At 39.1% G+C, this 23,834-nt stretch overlaps 4 protein-coding genes and 1 pseudogene across 6 annotated transcripts; 2 read left to right on the top strand and 3 right to left on the bottom strand.

The window, feature by feature from the left end:
• Positions 1-3,171: 3,171 nt before the first annotated feature.
• Positions 3,172-4,056, bottom strand: LOC114732585 (uncharacterized). The gene is made up of 2 exons (XM_028919880.1): positions 3,641-4,056; positions 3,172-3,570 (listed from the first exon to the last, which is right to left on the bottom strand). The coding sequence occupies exons 1-2, from the start codon at positions 3,959-3,961 to the stop codon at positions 3,403-3,405; spliced, it is 489 nt and encodes a 162-aa protein (XP_028775713.1). The 5' UTR covers positions 3,962-4,056; the 3' UTR covers positions 3,172-3,402.
• Positions 4,057-4,965: 909 nt separating this feature from the next.
• On the top strand, positions 4,966-8,147 carry LOC114732586 (transcription factor PCL1-like). 3 transcript variants are annotated; one of them, XR_003739001.1, is made up of 4 exons: positions 4,966-6,287; positions 7,282-7,527; positions 7,614-7,652; positions 7,794-8,147. XR_003739001.1 is itself a non-coding variant. In XM_028919881.1 (2 exons), exon 1 carries the CDS (start codon positions 5,298-5,300, stop codon positions 6,249-6,251), a length of 954 nt encoding a protein of 317 aa, XP_028775714.1. In that variant the 5' UTR covers positions 4,966-5,297; the 3' UTR covers positions 6,252-6,287; positions 7,282-7,725. The 3 variants fall into 3 exon arrangements, 1 of the variants encoding a protein (XP_028775714.1); XR_003739000.1 differs by lacking the exon at positions 7,794-8,147 and having other exon boundaries at positions 7,614-7,725; XM_028919881.1 differs by lacking the exon at positions 7,794-8,147 and having other exon boundaries at positions 7,282-7,725.
• A 1,368-nt stretch (positions 8,148-9,515) lies between these two features.
• Positions 9,516-11,401, top strand: LOC114732579 (low-temperature-induced 65 kDa protein-like). The gene is made up of 5 exons (XM_028919875.1): positions 9,516-9,852; positions 9,944-10,065; positions 10,098-10,419; positions 10,721-11,149; positions 11,271-11,401. Exons 1-5 carry the CDS (start codon positions 9,777-9,779, stop codon positions 11,312-11,314), a joined length of 993 nt encoding a protein of 330 aa, XP_028775708.1. The 5' UTR covers positions 9,516-9,776; the 3' UTR covers positions 11,315-11,401.
• Positions 11,402-11,602: 201 nt separating this feature from the next.
• Positions 11,603-15,338, bottom strand: LOC114732574 (D-xylose-proton symporter-like 3, chloroplastic). Its single transcript, XM_028919870.1, has 14 exons — positions 15,051-15,338; positions 14,862-14,962; positions 14,331-14,409; positions 14,178-14,237; positions 14,012-14,078; positions 13,800-13,924; positions 13,620-13,721; positions 13,165-13,545; positions 12,980-13,027; positions 12,818-12,880; positions 12,650-12,730; positions 12,414-12,512; positions 12,171-12,308; positions 11,603-12,023 (listed from the first exon to the last, which is right to left on the bottom strand). The coding sequence occupies exons 1-14, from the start codon at positions 15,252-15,254 to the stop codon at positions 11,889-11,891; spliced, it is 1,683 nt and encodes a 560-aa protein (XP_028775703.1). The 5' UTR covers positions 15,255-15,338; the 3' UTR covers positions 11,603-11,888.
• Positions 15,339-18,738: 3,400 nt separating this feature from the next.
• LOC114732582 (transcription initiation factor IIA large subunit-like) lies at positions 18,739-23,805 on the bottom strand (annotated as a pseudogene).
• Positions 23,806-23,834: the final 29 nt, after the last annotated feature.

The following is a 23,834-nucleotide window of genomic DNA, read 5'->3' as shown; positions in this document are numbered from 1 at the left end:
AAAATCCATCCTGAGTATTACTCCCTCTCGTCCTATATATGTAAAAAGGTATAGCCCATTTCATAAACTTTAATTTTTTTTTTTAAAATCAATTCCCCCTGCATTTGATGTACGTTGCGGGAGGTAAAAGCTAATTTCTGTCAAATTAATTTTTACAATAAAATTAAGAGAGAATTACAATCAAGTCCCATAGAAGAGAAATAATTACAAAAAGATCCTAATAACAACCTCAACAACCTATAATGACAAATTGACAAGTCCTATAATGAGAATAACAACCTCTGGAATTTGTTTTTCAATTGTTTTCATTGCTTTGAACTTCATCGTAATTCTCCCTAAAATTAATATGTATTTTGCATTAATTAATTTTTTTATCACGCCAGCAAGTTTAAATTTTGAACATGTTCCCATATCCCATCCCACCATTTTAAATTAATTATTAATAAAAATGACTTGAAAAAAAAAAGTATCATGCTTCTCTTCTTGATCTTGAAAGTTGAAACACTATTCCTCTTCTTCTCTTTCTTTTCCCCATGAGCAGTCTTAAAACACCTTCCTTCCTATTAATCTCAATAAAAAAATTTAGTCTGTATTTTTTTTTTGCGAACTAATTTGTATTTTAATGGAAACTATTAAACTATAAATCAGTTCTTGTATTAAAAATGAGAGGCAGTACTTATAATTTTTCCCACCGAACATTTCCATGATTTTCAGTCTGATTTCTTCTAAGATGCCCAACGTGTGCTAAAATGATGGTGGCTGAATGGAATGGATATAAAGATTGAAGGTTGTAACAAGCCCTAAAAAAACAAGTAAAATCACAATATTTTGTCAAACAGCAGGACAAGCGGAACTTACACGGAGGATGTACGCGTTTTGATGATTTCAAATCAGGGTAGCTCGAGATCGTTATCTACCATCATTAAATTAGTGCGACTTGGCGTCAAATTAAAACACTACTACTCCTACATAAATAGATATAGATAATATGACAAACAGAACAAAGAATGTCATTATATGATGCCCAATCAGCTGAAGCCACAGTTTAGGCATACCCCGAACAAACCCTCCATTCCCTCGCCTGACTTTCTGTAAAGGACGACATGCGCGTAGCTTCTTACAAATTAAAATAAAAATAAAAAGGTATATATGCGGGTGTATTCTTGTCAAACCCGCGGCTACCAAAACGCAACGACTATTGTCTACTGCTCGTCCGTCCGACAGAAAATACTCCTCGATCGACCTTTTTCTATAAGGAAAAAAAAAAACAGAGAGTTAGGCATCGTACGTTCACACTATTTGTTTACGGTCTCTCTTAAAAAGAGAGAGAGAGAAAAGAAAGCAGGAAAACACTGTAAAACCAAGAGAGGGAAAAAAAAAGTAAAAAACGGGCGCACATCTCTAGTTGCCCACTGTACTCGATTTGCAAAGACAAAAACCAAAGAGGAAAAAACGGTCCTATATCATCTCGAAGATCTGTCCACCATCTCTTTGAGCTGCGGGAGAAGAATTCGGCCAGGTGAGCTTTTGAAATCAGATTTGAGTTGAGCGTGTTAGAGTCGGGAAAACGGGCCGAACCCGTCGGGCCGGTCCTTTTAGGCCCTGAAATTATGAAGGCCGGGCTTGATATTTTTCTCTTAAAATGAAACATAAGCCCTGGAGGGCCGAGGGCTTAAAAGGGCCGGCCCTGGAGGGCCACGGGCCGGCCCTTTTAAGCCCTTTTATTTTTTTTATTTTTAAAATTTTTTTATATAGTATTAATGTTATTAATTTTTTACATTGTTAATAATATTTCAAATATTTAGTTATTATTATCATTTTAAAAGTAAATTTAGTTTTAGATAATAATTTATTCAATTAAATTTTTAAAAAATGGGTTAATTTAGACTTTAATAATGAGTTGATTTATATTATATGCGTTGATATTTTTAAACTATATATATATTTGATAATAGAATATTTTTATACTTATATAACTTGTGATTCTATAATTTGAATTAGAAATTCATGAGTTTCAACAGCAATGTTTCTCACATTAAAGTAAAATAATAGTTAGATTGCAAAATTTAAAAATAAAATTCTTATAAAGAAGAAAAACTTGATATTTTTGTTACGAAAGAAAAGTATACTTATGAAAAAAAGTAATTAATTATAGTGATGATGAAGTTTCAAAAGATTAATAATAGTGTTTATTTATTGTACAATTGCATTATAGATAAAACTTTTAGATGTTATTATCTTGTTAATGAATGTTTTAGATGTTCTTAGATGTTGATGAATATTTATATATGATGATATTTTATATGTGACTTAATTTTATTCATATTTATCTTTTATTAATAATTTCATTGATTTATTTTTATAAAAAATATGATAAATATAAAAAATAGTATTTTTTCTTAAACGGGCCAAAAGCCCGCGGGCCAGCCCTGACCCTGTAGCTTAAGGGCCGGGCCTAACAAATTGGGATATTTTTAAAATTCCAGTCCTGGAGGGCCGGCCCTTTTAAGCCCGCCAGCCCTGAAGGGCCGGCCCTGATTCCCGACTCTAGAGCGTGTCCATTTCTTCCCTCACCACAACCTCCAACTTTCTTGCATTGGAGATTAAAGGTTCTGGCTTGTTTGCTGTTACCCAAGATTATCAAAGATACGAGTTTGACTCCTTTGTTAGGAAGCTTTGCTTCTTCTCTGTTACAGCAGTTCACTGAAAGCAATAGAAACACGAGTGTTCGGCATCAGAATTTGTTCTGTAAAGCTAACATTTAATCTGTTTTCCTTTTCCGGACGGTCTTTTGATGTTGCTCTCGGGCAAAAACATTTAGCTGGCCGAGGATTTATTTCCATGATCTCGTTGCCCATTAAGAAATTGAACCTTCTGCAGCGGAAACTCAATGACTGTGCTAACTTCAATTTCGCAAAACTTGTCAAATGGTGAGATCGAGTAAGTTTGTTGCGCTGGCCGCTGATTTTGAGTTTCAGTTTTTAGGTACCATATCCAATATTTAATATAATCTTGTCTAAAATGCGTGTGTTTTTCAAACGCCAAATCGAAGACGAACTTGTGCACATCACACTCATTTTCTTATAGTTTATTTTATTTTAAAAGTTATATTCTGTTTTTATCAAGAAAAAGATTACTGCTATAATCTTACCTCCGCTGAACACTAACAGCGCAGTTAAAAATGAATCTGTTATCTGATCAAAAAAGGAAAAGGGAAGAATCTACTATGGAAATGTGGCAGTATTTTGATGTAATACAGGACTTCGATTCACAAAAAGCACAAAATGAATGTTCTTGCGATAGAGATGTGAAGACAAGCAATCCGGCAATTGAGGAAAATGGGAAGGCCAAGGAATCTAGGATTCTAGTGGATGGGAAGATTTCGATAGGCGATGATATGACTTAATCATCGCCGTCGTCGTCAATAATCTTCTGGCCAAATCCTTTAGGGCCAGCCCTAACTCTGACCTTTTTCTTCTTCTTTTGCTTGCCAGTATTAGCAGCTTCTTCCTTCTCGAATTTATCTTTCTCTCTCTTCTGCAGGAAATCCGTGACTCCTAAATAGATGACCTGCACAGGAAAGGGCGTGCCAGAATGAGGAGGAGGGAATTGAAAGGAAAGAGGAGAACAGAGTGTTTACCCCGAGAGTGAGGATGGAGAGGCCAATGAAAGCAGCGAAGAGAAGAGCGGAGATGACGGAGGAAACGCCGTCATCAGAATCGGTGGCGGAGACAATGTCCTGGGCAGTCTGAACGACGGTGGATTCGGAAGGCGCAGCACATGGAGGAGAGGCACGAATTCTGCGGAGGTTCGTGCTGGGATGAGAAATTGGAAGGAAAGGGTGATTGAGAGTGAGGAGCGTGCGGAAGGGGAGAGCCGGGAGAGTTGCAGAGATGGGGGATGAAGGGAGAGAGGTGGGAATTGGGGGAGAGAAGGATGCTACTGCTAATGCGGGAACCATGGCTCCTCTGCGCCCAACCCATCCTCCACACACCTTTTGGGGACTTCTACTCCATCATGGGCTGGGCCTTCTGCTCCATTTTGGGCTCACTCTTATAACCATGCATTCTCATTCGTCGCTCCCTATCATTTCTTCACTCTTGACAAACATTTGTGTGAATCTTGAAAATTACCTGTAATGCTCATCACTTATAAATAACGCTGTCTTTTACTAATACTACTACATTATATATATATATATATATTGGTCTCCGCTCAGTTGGGAGACCCACGATTTACTAACATTGCTTATTCTATACGTGTTGGGCGGTGCACAGGTTTTTTTTTTTTTTAGGTAAAGGTTGCACTGATTATTTTTATTACGTGTTGTTGAATATTCAGCACTGAAAAAGAAAAAATAATACAATTAGACACAAGTATTTTAAATCTCTAATAGAGTATAACATCAAAGGCAAGTAACATCACAGCATGATCTGAATTTTATCCTGTTGGAACCCATAATTTGTTTATTTTTTTAAAAAATAATTTTTCCGGGTCAAAAATCACCATATGGGGGAACCAGTTCCTTATATCGCCTGCCTGACCCGCGCATTTGGGGTTCGGTTAGCGTGGCACTCCTTTGCTTGCAGCCCTAAAGTCGGCATCGCACGCCTTTGTCGTTGAAGTTTTCCTGTCGTTCCCTTGTTGCCCTCTATATTTTTTATAGTAGTATATGAAAAGAAATAAACGAGAACTGCTTCAAATATTGACCAAACCCCGGGCTTGCAAGGGTGAGGGAGCTCCTCCAAAGTCCAAACCGGAAGAGAGAGAAGGGAAGGGTCCAGCGGAGCCGGAAATGAATGTGGGTTGGCTCCTTTGATTCGGGTGACGCGGGACAAGATGATTGGAGGGTACAGGTGGCAGGGACGCGAATCTTGTGTATTCGGCCACTGGTAAACAAATAATAAGAAGGAAATGCATATGCACAGAGGAGGGAGGAAGATGGATGAAATAGATATTTAGCGGATCTAAAATATCTGGCTCAGCCCTCCACCTCGGCACCTTTAACATTGCGATATTTCACTTTTTTCTCCGCTTCTCCTTTCTCATCAAAAGTGAAAAAGTGCAAAATTTATATTGCCTCCCTCTCCCCTCCTCCTCCCCTTTCCCGTTTCCCAAACAAATATCTTCACTCAATTTCATTTCTTCTTCTCCTTCTTCTGCTCCCGCCTCCCTCCCCCTTCGATCCCATATCCATAATCTTTTCCCCCCTTTTCCATATCATATGACTTCATCCTCACCCCTCCGTATCCCCGCCTGCCAATCTTGATTTTCCCTCGATACTTTTCTTTCTATTAATGGGGGAGGAGGTCAAGATGACCGATTACGACGGCGCTGTCCCCGATGATGATGAGAGAGTCCTCGAATGGGAGTTGGGCCTCCCTACTGCCGATGATCTCACTCCCCTCTCTCAGCCTCTGATCCCGCCGGAGCTCGCCTCCGCCTTCAGCATATCGCCGGAGCCCAGCCGGAGTCTCCTCGACGTTAATCGTGCCTCCCGGAATACTCTCACCAATCTTCGCGGCGGAAGCTCTCAGGCCTTTTCCTCCAATAATTTCAAGTCGCTCAATGATGACGGGTGTCAGGACCCCATCGTGGTGGAGGCCGATGAAGAGGGCGATCGACATGGGTCGGGGTCCGATTCTCGGAAACTCAGGAAGATCGACTGCACCGAAGAAGCTGATTCGGCTCTGCGGACTGAGAATTCCACGGATGATCCGTCTGCTCGGACCTTGAAGCGGCCTCGGCTTGTGTGGACTCCGCAGTTGCACAAGCGGTTTGTGGATGTGGTGGCTCATCTGGGAATCAAGAACGCGGTGCCGAAGACGATTATGCAATTGATGAACGTCGAAGGATTGACCCGAGAAAATGTCGCCAGCCATCTTCAGAAGTATCGGCTTTACTTGAAGAGGATGCAGGGTTTATCCAACGAGGGTCCTTCATCATCGGACCAGCTCTTCGCTTCCACTCCGGTGCCGCAAAGCCTACACGATTCTGGTGGAAGTGGGCACTCTCATGGAAACGGGCATCTTCCGGTCCCGATTCCGATGCTATATCCACCGCCAATGATGCCCATGCCGGTTCTTGGAATGCCCCATGGTCAGGGTCATCCGCATGCTCACATGGGAATGCCGGTGGCCAATCATGGGTTCGACTCACATCCATATAATCTGTTGCAGCCAAGGGATTGGTCTGGCAAGAAATTTGCTTCGGTTGTATCAGACCCTCACGTTGCTACTAACGATAAATGAGCTTTCATTCAGAAATTTGTCAACAACTCAGTAACGGTGAGCATAGTTGAATTTTCTTCGTTATTTCTCATCAATCTTGTCCGTCTACCTGACCTTGTGATATGAGACAGTATAAAGGGAACCGATCAGGGATTTCATAACTGTTGTCTAATTCACTTGGAACAATAATGCAATTGGTGTTATTCAATTCAAATCTAATAAGATGTTACAGCTTATCTTTCCTTAAATGGCATTTTTTTCCAACCAAACCTTAAATGACATATTAGTTGGACATAATTTACATGTGATTAATTGAAGTGGCTTGTAGAAAATCTGGGTTCCACAACAAATATTCAGAACTGAGAACCACACAGAGATAAAGGTCATTGGTCATATGGCCTAAAGTAAGGCCCCTTTCAGGTACACTATGGTTGCAACAGCTCGGTCTCCCCTTAAACTTAGTAGATGACTATGAGAGACTCTGCATGTGATATATCGAAGCAGAGCGTATAATATACCCTGCTTGTCATTTCTATATCCATCTAGCCGGCATATGATTATAAAGGAGGACGTGCAATAAGCAGGTTATATTATATTGCTGTTCATTATAATCTGATGAGAGTGCGCGTGATTGACTGATGAACTTAAAGGAAATTATTAGTGGGTCATTTTGTGTCTTTTTTCACAGCTTCGTTTCGTTCTACTTAAATCAACTAATCGACCTCTCTGGAGTGATGAATGATGAATTAATTTGATGTTGTCATCAGTTGCAAGACTCCATTTTTATGATTGACTATTTTTATGATGTACGATGGGATCTTTTGCTGTCCAATGTATAGAACATATGGTTTTATGGAGCTTCATGTGACATATTTATTTATTTTTTTATTGTTACAGATATAGGTACGGATATGTTCTTCTGAATTTACGCCAACACTTCTCTGATTTTGCAAGATTATCTGTGTTTCCAATTAATAAATTGATTATGCCTTCAGACTTCCGATTTTGTGGCTTCAGAAAAATGATGCATCTTATGCTTATTATTTTGTAGATTCAAAAGTTTAACCAAAGGCCATCACTAGGAAGTGTGGGATGCAGCTCTATTGGTGGCCCTGGATTTCATTTACACGCATTCTTAAAGAAGTAATTGCAGGTTCTGAAGCCAAATGGAGTCTGAGGTATTATGTACCGCTTCAGCAAATTCGCGGACCTTCTCTTGACAAACATATCTCATAATTGTAGGAGGAGATAACTGGCATGATGCTTGTGGTCTATCTAGATTACTGCAGCTTCTGAAGTACATTCTTATATCTTAACTGGTTCTCCGATTCATTAGTGTTACTGTGTTTTGTGTTTCCTGAATTTGTTAACTCTCTTTTTCAGCACCAATGCAAAACTGAATAAGAGAAGGACCGAGCAAAAGTTAGCAACCTTAACTTGTAGCTCCTCATTATTATTGCATTCGAAATATGCGTTCCATTTGCTCTTGGGATAATTCGGTTCGGTGGTACAAATTAATCTGACATTCGTAGCGCGCTTCGTTGTCTGTTGGTGTGTATATAGGGGTAGACGAGTTCAAGTGACAATGTTGACTTTCACCCTACGGTATAGATGCAGACCGTAAGCGGTGTTGATGGGAAGGATCAGAAAGATGCAGAGCATGAGGAGATAAGCTGGGTGGTTGGAGGGAAATCAAAGGAGATTTAGGAACGGATGAAAGAGATAAGCACTCAATGACAGTGTTCTATTTGAAAGAATGATGTGGGGTTTGGGGATAAGGTGCCAGCAAGTGGCTGGTATTATTATAATCAGGGGATTAGGTCTGTGGGTTAAAATATGGAAAGAAGCTTCTAGGTTGGGAAATAAATTATTGATTACAGTGACTGGACCATAAATCCGTTTCTTTTCTTCAAGAATTAGAAAAAGTTTGGTTAAAAAAATGAAGAAAGCCTATTGTGATGATAATATAATCTCATAGCCAGTCATCGTGATAAAAGATAGGCCCCCAAAAGGATACTTTATTGAAAATAGGCAATCGGTAGCTTTGTCTTGGGGCAACATGTGCACTCAAACAACCGATCTTCAGAGGACGCTGATTAATTAATGGCAAACAGGATGATTTAAAATAGGCAAGTGGGAAATAAGGCATCAGATGAGATGTATCAAATATATACATGTATAATTTGAATTATTTAGATTGGTTGGGAGCAATTTATTATTATTTTTCACCGAAGAAGGAGGCTTCTCATCTTTCTTCGTGTGGCAATTAAAATAGACTACACAAGAGGGAAAAAATAGAAAAAGAAAATAAGTAAACTAATAAGTATTGTGCATAATGTGATACTAAAACCTATTTAACTAATTTAATTGGATTAAGAAAAGTAGATAAGTTAGTTAATTATAAAAAATATAATTTTTTTTAAAGTATTATAATTATTTTCTTTAATGTTCTTCCTTCTTCTCCTATTTTATTATAATTGATAGAATATGAATGGAAGTAATTTAGAAAAAATTAATAAATGTAAAAAATAGGTTTTATATTTAATATCAATATTAACTTAGCAATTAGGTAGCATGCGTGAAATCTGCAAGCATTAGAGTTGGATCCAGATCTATAATCACCGGCAGATGTAATGATGTATAATGGACAAAAAAAGAAGAAGAAGAAGAAATGAAGCAATGATTGGGCATTCAAGTCTGATGCGGCTCTGCGTCCTGGCCGGTGTAGTTGGATGGCGCCCGCTTTGTTGTCAGTTTGCATCTTCACTTGGACAAATCCTAGCTGCCGACATATTGCTACGCTGTGGGGCGATTGCTTGCTCCCTTTTAATTTCAACAGCTTATCTCAAATGTACACTCTTTTTTATATAATGACATCCTAATATGCAGCACTGCATCCACGTCCACTTCTCACACCTTCCTCTTCATTTTGTTCCACACAAACACATCCACACCTCAGGCTGCAATCACAAATACAGCCAATTTCACTGATTACAGCACTTTACTAACAAAATATCCTTGCGTCAACCTTTATTTTAAAATTTTTAACTAAAAAAAGAGAGAGAGAGAGAGTTAATGTTGGTCCTCTTAAAATACCGTTCTTCATCACGTATACGCCCATAAATAACACGCATTACCGATCAATTTGATAAAAGAAATTAAATTAGGTTATATGAATGAAATGTTGGGGATTAGTTTCACAATAGACGAAAAATAGGCAGTCATCTTGAACAGCACTACCACTTTTTATTTTTCATGGCATCTCAAGCATAAAAATGTTATTGTTGAGAAATAGTAAGTAAAGGTAAGTGTAATTTGGAAGGGGGAGGGGAGACGACCTGGTCAAATTACTATTTCATGAAACCCGTAATCGTGAGGCATAGCAGGAAGGAAACAGAATGGCTAGCCATGCCCACGAGTTGATCTCTTTATCATTCAACACTGCATTAACTCCGGATCCTCTTCCTTCATCTCCCTCCCTCCATCTCTTCAATTTTGTCAATTTTATCACCCATCACCAAAGCTGAGCTTCTCGTCTCGGCAAAAATGGCGCAACTCCACAGATATGCTCCTGCTGATACTTCCAAATCTCCTGCTCCCACCGTCGAACAACTCCTCCGAGGTAATTAATATTCTTTCATGTGCCCACGCTTCTAGTCTTTTACATTAGTTACAACCATGACTCACCACCGCTCTACGTGGTGTATGTATAGGAGGAGAAGCCTCTAAGGGCTCACCGTCCTCCTCGTCGTCCGAGAGGTCCAAGCACTGGGACGCCCACGAAGATCATAGCCACCATCACAAGAAATCAGTTCTCACTAAAGTCAAAGAGAAGGCCAAGAAATTGCGCCACAAGTCAAAGAGAAGGCCAAGAAATTGCGCCACAGTCTCAGCAAGAAGAAGCACGATGATAACGTCATTCCCTCCCCGGTCGAAGATGAGGATGATGACGATACTGAATACCTCGGAGCCCCCAGTAATGTCATCTCCTCGTCGTCCGAGAGGTCCAAGCACTGGGACGCCCACGAAGATCATAGCCACCATCACAAGAAATCAGTTCTCACTAAAGTCAAAGAGAAGGCCAAGAAATTGCGCCACAGTCTCAGCAAGAAGAAGCACGATGATAACGTCATTCCCTCCCCGGTCGAAGATGAGGATGATGACGATACTGAATACCTCGGAGCCCCCAGTAATGTCATTCAGTCACTCTTTATTTTTGCAGAGATTCTTTCCTTATTTTCCTATGTGAATTCCAGTAATCCGTGTTGGGGAAAAAGATGGAGTAACATTTAAGGAAAAAAAAAAAAAAGTTTTGAAACGCATTAATATCAAGTATTGTTCTTTTAATATACTCCTCCACTATTTTTATAATATAATTTATATTGTAAAATAAATAGATCTGGTCCCAGCAAGAGTGCGCCTGATTACACAGTAAACCCATTCCTTCCCCTCCAAGTTTTCTGGGCCTTTCAGTTGAACCCCCGAGCAAGCAACTCCATCGGCCCCTACAACGTCTCGCAAAGTTTCTTCGGCCGTGTCTTCTCCGAAAACTCCCAGATCCAAGGCTGCCTCCAAAGCGTCTTATGACCCCTCAACGCCTCGGCATGCTTCATCTGCTCCAGTGACCCCACAAGCTTCGGCGCGTAATGGCTACAGTGACCATATATGGGATAAGGGTGTTTCAGTGAAAGAGTATTTGATGAATAAGTTTGAGCCCGGAGAAGATGACAGGGCCTTGTCTGAGGTGATATCTGAAGCAATGAGTCCTAAAACAGCTCCTGAAGATAAAGGTGTGATGGAAAAGTTCAGAGACGCCGTCACTTCTTTGCTCCGAAATGATGAACCCTCACAATCTACAGCCCAAACTCCTGTCACGCAAACTTCATCTGAAATCCCAGTATCCACCAACGCTTATGAAGGTATTGGAGTTGTTCCTCTGATTATCCACCCTTCTCTAATTGCTCTATCTATAGAATCCCTCGACACATATAGAATGCTTTCTTGTAGTGTCATGATAATTGTTTTGTCGCATCATTGCAGTTGGTCAGGAGGAGGACCATGGCAGAATTCTTCAAGCCAACTGAATGTTCACACAAGATTTCTTTTCCGCATTTTTGTGTATGTATTCGGCATTCTTTATTGGCATTGTTGAGGATGTATCAAATACTTAGATCCTACTCTTCTGGTCCCAAAGATCCTATATTTAGGACCGGAGGAGTAATTCCTAAAGATCATTCATTAATGTGTCTTTTTTTTTTTTTTACGTACAGTAATTAGTGTGGAATATTATCTGTGCATTTCACCACTACGGATAATCCAGCATATGAAAACTAAACCAAACCCAAACTAGATACTTTGGCATGGGCCCAGTGTACTAATAAAAAAATAACACTCCGCAATCCCATCAATTAGTTGGCAAAACTCGATTATTATCTATTAGTTATCACTGCATATTAGAATAAATCTATACAGTGATTCTTGCACTGTCTGCGATGAGTCATGAGCCCTATAAAGGATTAGTGCGTCATCATGAATACTAAACCATGAGTCAATGCCTTCGAGCAATTCGGGTATCTTCACATGCTACACTGTACAGCACATAACGCGACGCTCACCAAGTGGTAATGAGTTGTGATCATCCGGAGCTAGTTTAAGCCGTCACTTCAAGATTTTGGATTCAATATCTTCTAGGCTCAGACCTTTTGTCTCAGGAACAGAAGATACAACGAACAGGAGTGATAATAAAGCAATAGCACCAAAAAGGAGAAAAAGGTTCTCTGCTCCTAGAATCTCCTGCATGATTAACACAAGGCAATACAAGATAAGGATAAACTAAATCCCAATAGTGGCCAGGACAATATTAGAAATGATTAAAATGGATAAGCAAATAAGAATTACGAAATAAACACCAAAATAAAGAATGAAAAAAAAAAAAAAAACCTTTAGTGGATAGAATGCAAAGGTCACAATAGCATTTGACGCAAAGTTGGTCAGAACTGCAAGACTAATCCCCCTTCCTCTTGTCCGAAGTGGGAAAATTTCTGAAACCATAAGCCAGCTTATCGGCCCAAAGGATATCTGCAGAACACGCGCAAAATTGTTATTAATGAGGATATTCTTTTTCTATTTGTTTTTTTTTTTTTTACGTGAGGATATCAGCAGGGCTAACGGCCCAAAGGCTACCTGGTAGCAACCAACATAGAGAAGTAAAGCAGCTACAGCAATAACTGGGAACCCCCCAAGAAATCTGTAATACGCTGACAGAAGAACCAGAGAAAGGGCCTACAAAACCAAGGAAAAGTAGAATAAAAATTGCATTGGACAAGTTTCTGTCAAAAATACTGCAAGAATCTCTTCTTTTTTCCCCCTTTTGTTATTCTGAGAATCTGTTATCTTAAATATGAAAATAGGATGCGTACAATGCCACTGACACCTCCAATCAGGAGAGGTCTTCTTCCCAAATCATCGACTTTCAAGACAGCAATCCAAGTCATCAGTAACTACAGGTGTTGATGGACAAGAAACAATGATCAGTGTCACATAACAAGCACCATCTCCAATTTTAAATGAAAAGTAAAATGGCATACCTTGAATAAGCCAATAACAACTGAAACTTTTGTGGCATCAGATGCAGCCGAAAATCCAGCATTCTGTATATTAATAACAGAAGTCAATCAAAAGTGAACAAGATGGAAATGAAAAAATTTAATTTTACAAGACTGGGGAAATGGAGTTAGAGGTAAAAGTACCTGAAGAATTGGACCTGCATAATATAGAACACTTGGTTGGCCTGTTATCTGTTTTAATAATCTAATCAGACAAATCACAAAAAGATGTCTCCACTTACCCTTAAATATGTCATTACTAAAATGAAGAGGTTACGGACAATCAAAATAATAATGTAATATACTCATGTGCACCAAGTAGAACTAACCTGTTGGAATAAGACTAGACCCCCACCAATTATGAAGGCTTTAAGACTGGGGCCCTGAAATACCTCCAAGAAACTCCCCTCCTCCGATTTCTCTTCTTCATAGGCAGACTTCAATGAGACAAGGGTCTCCTCTACTTGCCTCTCAGAAACTTTGTCACCTGGCGGCCGGCCCCTTAATTTGCTGAGGGAAAATATTGCCTTTTCCTTCAACTCTTGAAATGAACCTTTCCCTTGAACTGCCCTTAGAAGCAACCACCGTGGAGATGAGGGAAGAAGCCACATTCCAAGCCCCATAAGCACAGCGATTGGAGCACTTATTCCATACATGAACCGCCATCCCCCAACTGTGTTGATCTGAAAGCTTCCCACAAAATAACCCAGCTGCATAGAGGTTCGGTGTCCAACTAAGTCAGGTCTATAGTGGATAAAATAAAGATAAGATAATCATATGATACCAGAATGCCCAGGACAATGAAGAGTTCTTTTAATGATACTAGAGTTCCACGGATCTGTGATGGGCAAGTTTCTGCAATATATAAAGGAGCACCATGCATGGCCTGTAATGCAATCCGTTTGTAAGATTACAAAGTTGTCAGCTATATTGCAGAAAACACAAACAGGTCAGAGGAGCTCACCAAACCTATGCCTAGGCCATAAAGTAGCCTTCCCACTAATAGGACACCAAGTTCTGGTGCATAGGCAGTGATTGAACCCCCAAGCAAATATAAAGAGGCTGCAGTCATGAGTTCTCGCTTCCTTCCTAATGTCAGCCAATTGAATAGAATGAATAAGAAATATAACCCTAAAAATAGATTTCAATTTCAGTATGATAAGCAAAGGAATTTACCAAGGAAATCAGCAACAGCGAATGCAAGAAGGGAGCCTAGAAGAGCTCCGTACAGGGAACCGCTGACCTATGTTAGATGTTAGAGGTAAGACTGTAATCAGTATAGACAACAATAAGTTTTTCAGGACTATACAAGAAGTTTTCCAAACATGACACTGATTTATACCACAAGTCCAAGCTGAATGGCAGAGAGGTTGAACCATGTTATGCCGCTAAGCTCAGGTGACTGAATTCCAGCAAGGCAACAAGAATAGATTGCTTACTTTATACAGAATGATACAGCCAAATGCAACAAAAATATAACCATTGACAAATTCACCTGCAGTGAAATCGTAGCACCAGAGGTAGCTCCAATATCATACCCAAATAATAAGCCACCCAACGCAGGGAACAAAAACCTAAAATTTGGAAATAAGGTACTGATTAATTGAAATCAAAATGATAAGGGGCCTATGCGTTACAAAATTTGCCACTTTCATCACTTCTCTCTAAACTTTCAATCACAAAGGAAGCACAAAACTTAGGATTTGGGAATGGGGAAAGGAAAGGGGCAGGATTGACTCCTGACACTAATTTTGTTGGCAGCTGTCACTTGACTCTTTGCATGATTGGCGTTTTTTGGCTGAAAATAGTTGTTGTCGTCCATATAATAGAGGCATAATTTCGACAAATCAGTGCGTCTTGTTTTATAAGCGAAGTTTTAGTTCTAAAGTAACAATGAGCGAGTGAAGCCAGCTTTTCCAGTGAAGTTGCTGTGAAAAAGCCTTCACACCCAGCCAAGCTTCCTATTTGTCTGACTTTAACATGAGATTGACATAGTCGGAATGAAGGAGGAGTGACAGAAACGTACGGAAAAATTACAGAAGACCAAGAAAATTCTTCTCGGGATGTTGCGTCAGACGCAAGCGACTCGGGTGGTTCCCCCGAAGAAAAATCCCTCTGCGCTCCAGCCTGCCCAGAAGACAAAAGTGCATGATTAAATGATTATATTATAAAAAGCATGAAACTTTGATAAGATTGTAGGCTTTCGGGTTCTCACATAGAATCTGAGTCTGCGACCAGAGTAGGAAGGAGCAATCGGGTAATAGGCGCAGCTGGGAGCGAGAAGATCGTTATATGATGAAGCCAGACGATGATTAATATGAGTGTTGGAAAATGGAGCCTTCGGCAGTTTTGTTGTCCGGTGATGGAGCGACAGGTTGATCAAGTTGAGGGGCGGAGGAGTGGAGGCAGAGCAAGCCATGCGATCCCCAAAAGACAGGAATCAGTGAGTGGAATCAGTTGCTTGATAGCTATGGTTTCGTTATCTCTTTGTCCGCACTGTTTGCAAATTTATGAGTTTACGCTAACTCATCAATTTTCTACCTATCCATTTGCTTAAAGAATCATTTTGTAAGGGGGGAAAAAAAATGAGTTATGCATCTTCCTCTCTTTCCCCGCCCACGAGTTCGCGGAAAATCTTTTTTTTTTTTTTGGTAAAGAGGAGGGCTTAGCCCATTACAAAGAAAAGCTACACATGAGGGGATAGAGATCCCATATAATCTTGGTGCACAAGGGCCCTCAGCGAGTCTGGGACCGTATCAATAAAAACAAAACTATGTACCCTACTGAGGCCATCCTTCGCAAGCCTATCAGCAACTTTGTTGGTATCTCTTGGTGTATATTGAAACTGTATACTCCAGTTCCTTTTCCTCATCTCGACAATCAAAGTCCAAACCGAAGAGAAGTTCCCTCTTTCAACTGGGTGTTTGATGATCCTCTCAATCAACTCCTTAGAATCAGATTCAACAATGATCTTCCGTAGCCCCATAGGATCAATCAATTAATAAAAATCTTTTGTTGAGGCCATCGCATCTATCATTTTTACATATCAACCCATAGGATCAATCAATTAATAAAAAAACAGGCCCATACATTCACCACAAAAAAGTAAAAAACAGGCCCATACATGATCAGGCCACATCAATGAATTTAAAAGCATGCAATAGCACCGGGTCATAAATAAAGCCATTGACCGAGTAAGCATTTTGTTACGTTTGTTAATTTTTAATTTTTTTTGTTTTATTTTCATTTTTCATATGTATATTTTTAGTTCTTGAGATGCATCTCAAAAAAAAAAAAGGAAAAAAAGTATTTTAGAACTGAAGAATATGAAAGAAAAAAAGAAAGAAAATTACTAGTGAAGTTGTTTGAACATGGATAAAGAAGAATTAATTAATAAATGTACAAATCGGTAAAACGAGAAAACCATAATTGGAGCAGGAAACGTTTATACACTTATGTTTGCTCCTCTCATGGCGGAAAGAAGTGGATGCAAATAAAAGAGAATCTTATTATTGGCATGCTCTGACTTGCAGTAAACCTGGCATTAACTGACAGGTCCTCCTACAAACCCTATTAACCAACCAAACGTACGATCATTTCTGTAAAACCCCTTGATTGTTCAGTAATGGACCGTCAAACATAACTCCTACCCCTCTTTTCCGCAGCACCCTTTAGATCCGATACGGTCCATAACACAGCAGAGCAACATTAAACATCGATGCTCCGTATAAGGCTCCTGCAAAATCCCAGGATTGGATTTGATTGAGGAAATGGAAGAAAACAAGGGCACAACAAAAGCAGGGGGAAATGCCACCAGGTTACAGAAGCGTGCTCCCGGTTCACTTGAGCTTGATAAGATCAGCAGTGGCTTCCCTTTTGGAGCTTCTAATGAATCTTCCGATGCAATCCCATTACTATCCCCACTCATCTTATCTCCGCCGCCATCATTGATAGAGACTCCACACAGTGGAAATGACAACAAACGGTGTGGCAGTGTACAAGGTGGTCTGGCTTCATCCTCCGGGTGGCAGCATCCAGCTATGATGACTCCATTTCCTGAGCCTTCGTCTTTGTTTATCTTTTTCCAGAAACAATGTGTGATTGTTAATCAAGCGCAGTGAAGTGAGAATCGCCCCTTGCTTTTGATGCCTCTCCATGTCTGCACCTTATGGGTTCCAGTTAGGAGAAATCTAGTATTTTTCTTACCTGTTGTAACCGGGTTGGATTGGAGGGATGCCTCTTTTCCCCATCCTTCTGTGTCCTTTTTCATTTCTTTTTTCTTTGTGAGATTATAATTTATCTTCTTCAGGATCAGCTTGCACATCAATTGCAATCCTTTCAATTTCAGCGGCAACGCAGACGCAAATTGTGTTTGTAGAGCAATCTCCTGCCTCTCCTAAATAGAGGTCTGTATTAATGATACTAATTTCAAGAGTTGAGCCTAAGGATATTTAAAAGGACATTAGCCCTTTTATAAATTAAAGGGCCAATAATTGAGATCTGAGAAATAGATATCAAGTGTGCTTCTTGTCGTTGTTTATTAGATGTTTTGACAAATCCTCCGATCATCAGGCATTAGGAGCAAACCAACATATGAGGTAGACAAAGGGGAAAGGGGAAGTACCTAATATCATGGTTTGTTTTTTAAATTAAATGACTTGAAAAATCCTGAATTGGGAAGGGTTGTGAGCCCAACGTCGTATCATATATATGAAAACGAAAGGTCCAGGCGAACAGAAAAGGTTTTTGTCCCCCTTAACCTTTTTTCTTTTTTCTGGGAGGGGGGGAGGAGGGGTTGCTTGTAAAGGGCAAGACTCGTACCAACGAAAACATAGCACCAGAAGCAACGCAGAAAGCTATTGCGATAAAGGCTAACAAAGGCCAGAAATTCTTATTATGTTTTGAACCAGCAACAGCGAAGTTGGAGGAGACAAGTGGAAGAAAATTCGGAGCCTCAAAAGTTGGAGGCCGCGGCATCTGTTACAAAGAACGGTACGTTCATAAGCGGAGGAGCAGTGTGGGATGCAAAGAGCGCATGGAGATATGGCTTCTCTAGGAAGGTAAAAAATCGCCCCACACTACATAGCGAAACTGAAAGCCATAGCTTTGGTTCTGGAATACTGTTGGGAAAGGATATGCGACGTGAAGTTTTCACAGGCAATGCTCAAAATTAAAATGCTTTCTTTAAGGACTTATCTGACTTTCAGAGTCATCAAGATATTATTGACGAAGTCAGAAGGTTTTTATCAAGATTGGTCTGGGTCTGTTATTTTTTATCACATTCATAGCGACAGGATGCTTCGGTCAAGGGGGGAAAAAAAATCCTTCAAGCTATTATTAGTATTGATGGCGATCATTTTCGAGCTTTGATCAACCACTGCTTCTTATGTGAAAGATTAAAGATGGTGGATGATGAAAGATTCAACCACCTCAAGTCCCTAATATAAACACTAAATAACTAATTTAAAGATATTAAAAAAATTAATTAAATTAATTATTTATCACAAATATGTGTTTATCTCTCTACAATATGTATTTCAATCATGTGTATTAGACGATTAAAATTATCTTTCAATGGATATTTGTTTTACAAAAAAAAAAAAAGAGAGAAAATAAATTAAAATCTTACATTTAAAAGCAAATCAAATCCCCAACTAACCCTTATGACGGAAAGTAACATTTTAGTAGTAAATATATTCGGTTTCCACTCAAAAAGAAAATGTACAACAGAAGCCCAGGCCAAAACGAAAACATCGCGCTTGCTACAAAGCATTCCCCAAATGCTATGGCCAAGGTTTTAGAATCCAACTCCGAATAATCGCTCTCGAGCCAAAAAAGTAAAAAGTCGGTTCCAAAGCGTGGCATTACATGATCCCATTCGTAATTTCAACTCAGGGACTCCCTTCCTGCTTTATTCAAAGCTCAAATCCAAAGATTAATTAACATTATTGCGTATAACTACATGAAAGATGACCGAGATGACATAAATAATATCGTTATCATACAAAGCGATTCTCAATTAACCAAAATGTCCGAGTATACAGCGCTAACGGAACTAAGTACATCGCACTTGACAAATGGTAACCTTCAGAAAATATGCCTCAGAATACCATCTATTCATGTAAAGGCCCAACACCAATAACAGTCTCGAAAGCCGAAAGTATTAAGGATATCTCTCCTCCTTAAGCTTTCACTTAATATTAAGGATATCTCCCCTCCTTAAGCTTTCACTTAATATTTTTATAATCAAACAAGAAGACTTGAAACACCCCATGACACCCTGCCTTATGCTTCACATACATCCACCAAATCGTGATAAATGACAAAAATCAGAAGTCAAATTCTCCTGTCGCCTGCAAAAAAAAAAAGTGCATAATAACCGGCAAATCAAATAAACATGTCAAACTGATAACTGAAATAATGAGGTAAGACCAATCTCCTCAATCGTGAGCAACACACCTTATTGAAGAGAACGTCCCTATTGTTTATGCGCATGATCCCATCCTTTAATGTGCATTTCCACCTGCTCTTGGTACGCGTCACCTACATTAGGGGCAAGACTACCATTAGTTCTCAAAAAGTGGAGATATTCAGAATGCAACCATATAACATATAGCACTACAGTGCACTTCGTGTTGTTACCTTGTCAAACTGAGCCAGAACAAGATGCTGGGTATTGTGATCCTCTCCTTGATCCACATCATCCACATCATCCAACTCATCATCATCATTTTCATTCAATGGGGGTTCTTCATCATCATCATCTCCAGCCTCATTTTGAGCAACAAGAGCAGGGGTACTTGCCGGTACTACTTCTAAAAATTGAGAAAACAAATGATGCACCATTAAAATTAGAGACGGATGCACATGTGGTGAGCAGTAGATATCACCAAAATATAGTAACATCATGCCCATTTTTTACCAGGAGGAGCTGGTGTATTTGCAATGTTGTAGTCTTCATTGAACACTCCTCCATAATTGTATATCTGAAATAAACAGGAAGATGGTGGAATGCAAGACATGAGAAGACTGTTATGTATACTTAAAAAATAAAAAAATAAAAAAAAATTTTGAGGGGGGGTGGTTGGGGAGGGAGGGATGGGATCAGTCAGAAGTATCATACTTAAAAGGTCCTATAAGGCTCTGTTACAGTTAGAACCAGTAAAAAAAAATAATCCATTTCTCCATTCAACATCCCCTTTCATTTTCCTTGTTAATTTTTCCCAAGGAAAGTCATCGTTTAAATCATTATCATCTCCCATCCTCCTTTCTTTCTCTCTTTATCCTAACAATTCCTTCCCTTATCCCCCCCCCCCCAAAAAAAACAACCAATAAACCCTCAGCGATTAGCAAGAATAAAATAATTGATAGAACTAACATTATTAATATAACCTAGTTCATTTACCAAATCATGTGAAAATGAAAACACTACTCTTGACATGAACCCAACACGGAATTAAACAGATAACTAGCCAACATGAGTACAAAAATCTTGAATTTACTGGCCAATTACCAAAATGACCCCACATGTTTAGAGGTCCTTTTCTTTTAAACTAAGCAACAAGAAATAATTCAAATTACAAATGAAATGCCAACAAAACAGAACTAATAATATTATGAACGAGTTGATGAAAAAATCTGCACAAATATAGCATAAGCCCCAACAAACATCAGATGGTTAAAAGAAAAGACATCGAAGGAAAAATACATTAATAATAAACCAGAACGGAAGATGAGCAAATACTCTGTGCATGGGGAAATAAGAAAATAAGGTCTCCACATGCTTTAAAAAGAAAGGAAAAAAAGTATCGGTATCACTACTCACATTTGGAGTAGAAAGCACATCATCATCATAAGAATTGGTCCATCAAGTTGAGGAATCCTTGAAGCTGGCCTCTCGGAACACACTGCTAACTTCCCTTTAGAGTACTGTGAGATGCACCAACAGAGATGCTCCCTCCATGCACCTGAAAAGCGTGATGTTAACCAGTTTCAAAGCTAAATAAACCCTCTGTCAATTCAAGCAAGTCAGTCAGTGGGACCAACAGACAGAAATGCATGTATGATACGTATTATAAAAACCTAGAGAGCAACTTAAAAGAGTGAAGCTACATGGGTTTGTTGACAGAAAACCTGCGTAGTTTACAGTAATGTTCGTCAACAGCAATAACCATCATAGAGAAGTCAAGGTTATTTTAGAGAGAGAGAGAGAGAGGTAAAGATTCTGGTTTCTTGAAGTAAGAATCACAGGGTATCCGATAAATACCACTAAAGTGTTCTGTAACTGAAATTTTTAATCAATGGTCAGCGTCAACTCATGCATGAAAGCCACTATACAATAATGATGAATAAATGATAACAACAACAACATCATGGAACATATTAATGTGATACAACATCCAAGTTGCAAATTCACAAGTGAGCACCAAACTATTTGAAATCCTTTTCTACTTGGGCTGATTGTATTAAAAAAAAAAAAAAAAAGTATACCTCAACTTGAAAAACTCCAGATGCAGCATCTCCAGCTCCATCTTGCTGAGGTATATACCACCAGAATTATACTGTGAAGAAAATCATCACGTTTTCGCTTTCCTGAAGATGCCGTGAAGAAGTCCTGGATGTTTCTCACAAGTCAATAACAAGTAAAATTCCAAATGTGATTTTGGTCCCGTGTTACTCATTTATGGGATAGGAGTGAATGTTTCAGGAATAAGCATCAATAAAATGTTGCAACAAGAAAGAAATCTGCTTGATGTCTTAATAACAAGCAATGTTAATTGAACCAAACTAGACCAGCCAATTCAACTGGGAAACCAGCCTCGTCTGGTCCAGAAGAAGACTGTAAATTACTGTATCATATAACCAATTAAAATTGATTAAAAAAGGGTTGAACTGTGCCGTTTTTATGAAAACCTGCGCTGATTCAAGCCCTGGGGTGGTCCCCACTAAAACTTTTCCTCTTAGCTTCAAAAATAGCTAATGTGCAATTCAAGCTTGAGGCCTCCGACGTATACGTCCAGTGCCTCATCTAAACAACCAGAATGTGTTCTTCTTGCTTAGTGGCCATAATTAAACTTACAAACATAGCTTCTGTTTGGTATGAAGCATTAAAATGAGAGGCAAGTGTTGAGATAAGAATTGAGAAAACCTATTAAAAGAGTGTTTACTATGAGGGATTGCTTGTTACTTAAAATTAGGCAAACTCATGCAGGTGGAATTGAAGAATACCATAGTTTTCTCAATCCCAATCTTAATCTTTACTTACTTCTCATTCCAATGCTTCATACTAAACAGGACCTTAGTGTAACAACCTTACATTGCCTATCCTACAGTGTGCATCTATCAAGTATTATTAACCCAAAGACCAATTAATTTTTCTTATCCATTAAAGAGTTTTTTATGGAAAATTAAACGATTGATTCTCATATAACCTTGCCTTCTCTTACATTGATAAAAGAATACCCAATGGTTATAATTACAGGCGGATAAATCATTTAAATTTCAAACTTAGATATTATGTCACGGTTGCCTTTGTTTTAATACTTTATCATTTGTAAAATATTTAATTTAAAGATTAATCATCAATTTTGTTTGTTGTATAGTTATTTAATAAATTTAGCATAAAAAATAATGTATGTTTAACTGATAATCAACGGTTGTTTATAAAATTATCCATAGCAACAACATCACGAGACAACTTCAAGTTATGCAACAGACACCAAAATACCTCACGGACTTGCTTACCTGTGTCAGAGGTTGATTAGAATTTCCTCTGTCTGCTTCTTCCCGTCCTTCGACATAAGCTAGAGCAATATATACCGTAATTAATATCAATGTAAAGTCATTCACCAAAATATATATATATATATATATATCAATGTAAAGTCATTTTTATTAGACAGGGTTTCAAAATAAACAGGGCCTCACAATATTGACATCAAGTGGAGGCCTCTGTTCATCCAAGGAGAAGAAGGTTGCTACAAAAAAATACATGAATCAGATCGTTGGTCACCCTCAAGGGAAAACATTTCAGCAACCGTACACGTGTTTTATATAGAAGGAGAATAAAATATGAACCAGCGATCTTACAGTAGCATAATTCATTGATGAATCATCATCAAGTTGGCCGACAAAATGAGCTTACCATGTATGGGCCAGGTCTTCCACCTTTCACCTCAGTATTTCCGCTAGAATCATTTCCAGGGGTTGAGTAGTCACTAGGTCCAGTAGGAATGTTATACATGGAGTTATCAGCGGTTCCCGGTAAAGTGTCTGAATTGGAGTTTGCAAAGGCGTCTGTACAAACAAAATCCCGCAACAACAAACAATACCATGATTGACAGTAAAAATGTAATAAATGAGTTTAAGACAATCACTAAACGCAAATTTACAAATATGGAATAAATCTCACAGGAGGGAAAAGTACTCAGAGCGTAGGAGTTTCATATTCCTCAGTCCCCTCATATGGGACGTTTAGATCGTGAACCGGAGTTATTGGACCACCGGGCGTAGGCTTAGCTGCACTGGACCTTTCTATTGGCCCGAGAATAACACACAGCGTGGATCATTTTTGTTTCCCACGTCTAGGTGACCAACAAAGGCAAAACGAAAGAGCGTAAGCATAAAACCATGGAGCTTTGGTAAGAATATAAATCCAATAAATGGTCAGATCAGATCCGAGCCCTAAGTCAATCAGCCGATAAGGAAAATACATTCCCAAACAAATCCACGCAGATTTCATGGTATATCTATGAACACAATACTACCAATCAGTCAATACATGAAGAATAGCAAGAGGAAATGAATAAAATTGGAGCGCGAAGAGAAATGAAGAATATTACAGCTTGAAGCTCCTTGAGAACTTCCTCGCCAGGACCACCGTTGTTGATGAACTCATCGCGAACCTTGTTCATGACATCTTCGATTACCTGAACATAGACCTGGCTTGTGGTGGAAGCGGCCATCGCCGACAATTTCCGAAGCGTGGCGTATCTCCAAA

The sequence above is a fragment of the Neltuma alba genome, unplaced genomic scaffold (assembly GCF_004799145.2).
Source record: "Neltuma alba isolate B1F8T4 unplaced genomic scaffold, ASM479914v2 tig00012919_pilon, whole genome shotgun sequence".
NCBI lineage: Eukaryota > Viridiplantae > Streptophyta > Magnoliopsida > Fabales > Fabaceae > Neltuma > Neltuma alba.
This window is presented reverse-complemented; position numbering and strand designations above follow the sequence as displayed.

Excerpts from the sequence above, each read along its gene's own strand:
- LOC114732585 (XM_028919880.1), bottom strand. The coding sequence starts at position 3,961 with ATGGTTCCCGCATTAGCAGTAGCATCCTTCTCTCCCCCAATTCCCACC. Across the intron at positions 3,571-3,640 it reads TCTCCATCCTCACTCTCGGG|GTCATCTATTTAGGAGTCAC; the intron begins GTAAACACTCTG and ends TTTCCTGTGCAG.
- LOC114732579 (XM_028919875.1), top strand. The coding sequence starts at position 9,777 with ATGGCGCAACTCCACAGATATGCTCCTGCTGATACTTCCAAATCTCCT. Across the intron at positions 9,853-9,943 it reads CGTCGAACAACTCCTCCGAG|GAGGAGAAGCCTCTAAGGGC; the intron begins GTAATTAATATT and ends GTGTATGTATAG. Across the intron at positions 11,150-11,270 it reads ATCCACCAACGCTTATGAAG|TTGGTCAGGAGGAGGACCAT; the intron begins GTATTGGAGTTG and ends GCATCATTGCAG.
- LOC114732586 (XM_028919881.1), top strand. The coding sequence starts at position 5,298 with ATGGGGGAGGAGGTCAAGATGACCGATTACGACGGCGCTGTCCCCGAT.
- LOC114732574 (XM_028919870.1), bottom strand. The coding sequence starts at position 15,254 with ATGGCTTGCTCTGCCTCCACTCCTCCGCCCCTCAACTTGATCAACCTG. Across the intron at positions 13,925-14,011 it reads CGCTGTTGCTGATTTCCTTG|GAAGGAAGCGAGAACTCATG; the intron begins GTAAATTCCTTT and ends GGCTGACATTAG. Across the intron at positions 12,513-12,649 it reads TTGGAGGTGTCAGTGGCATT|GCCCTTTCTCTGGTTCTTCT; the intron begins GTACGCATCCTA and ends TTGGTTTTGTAG.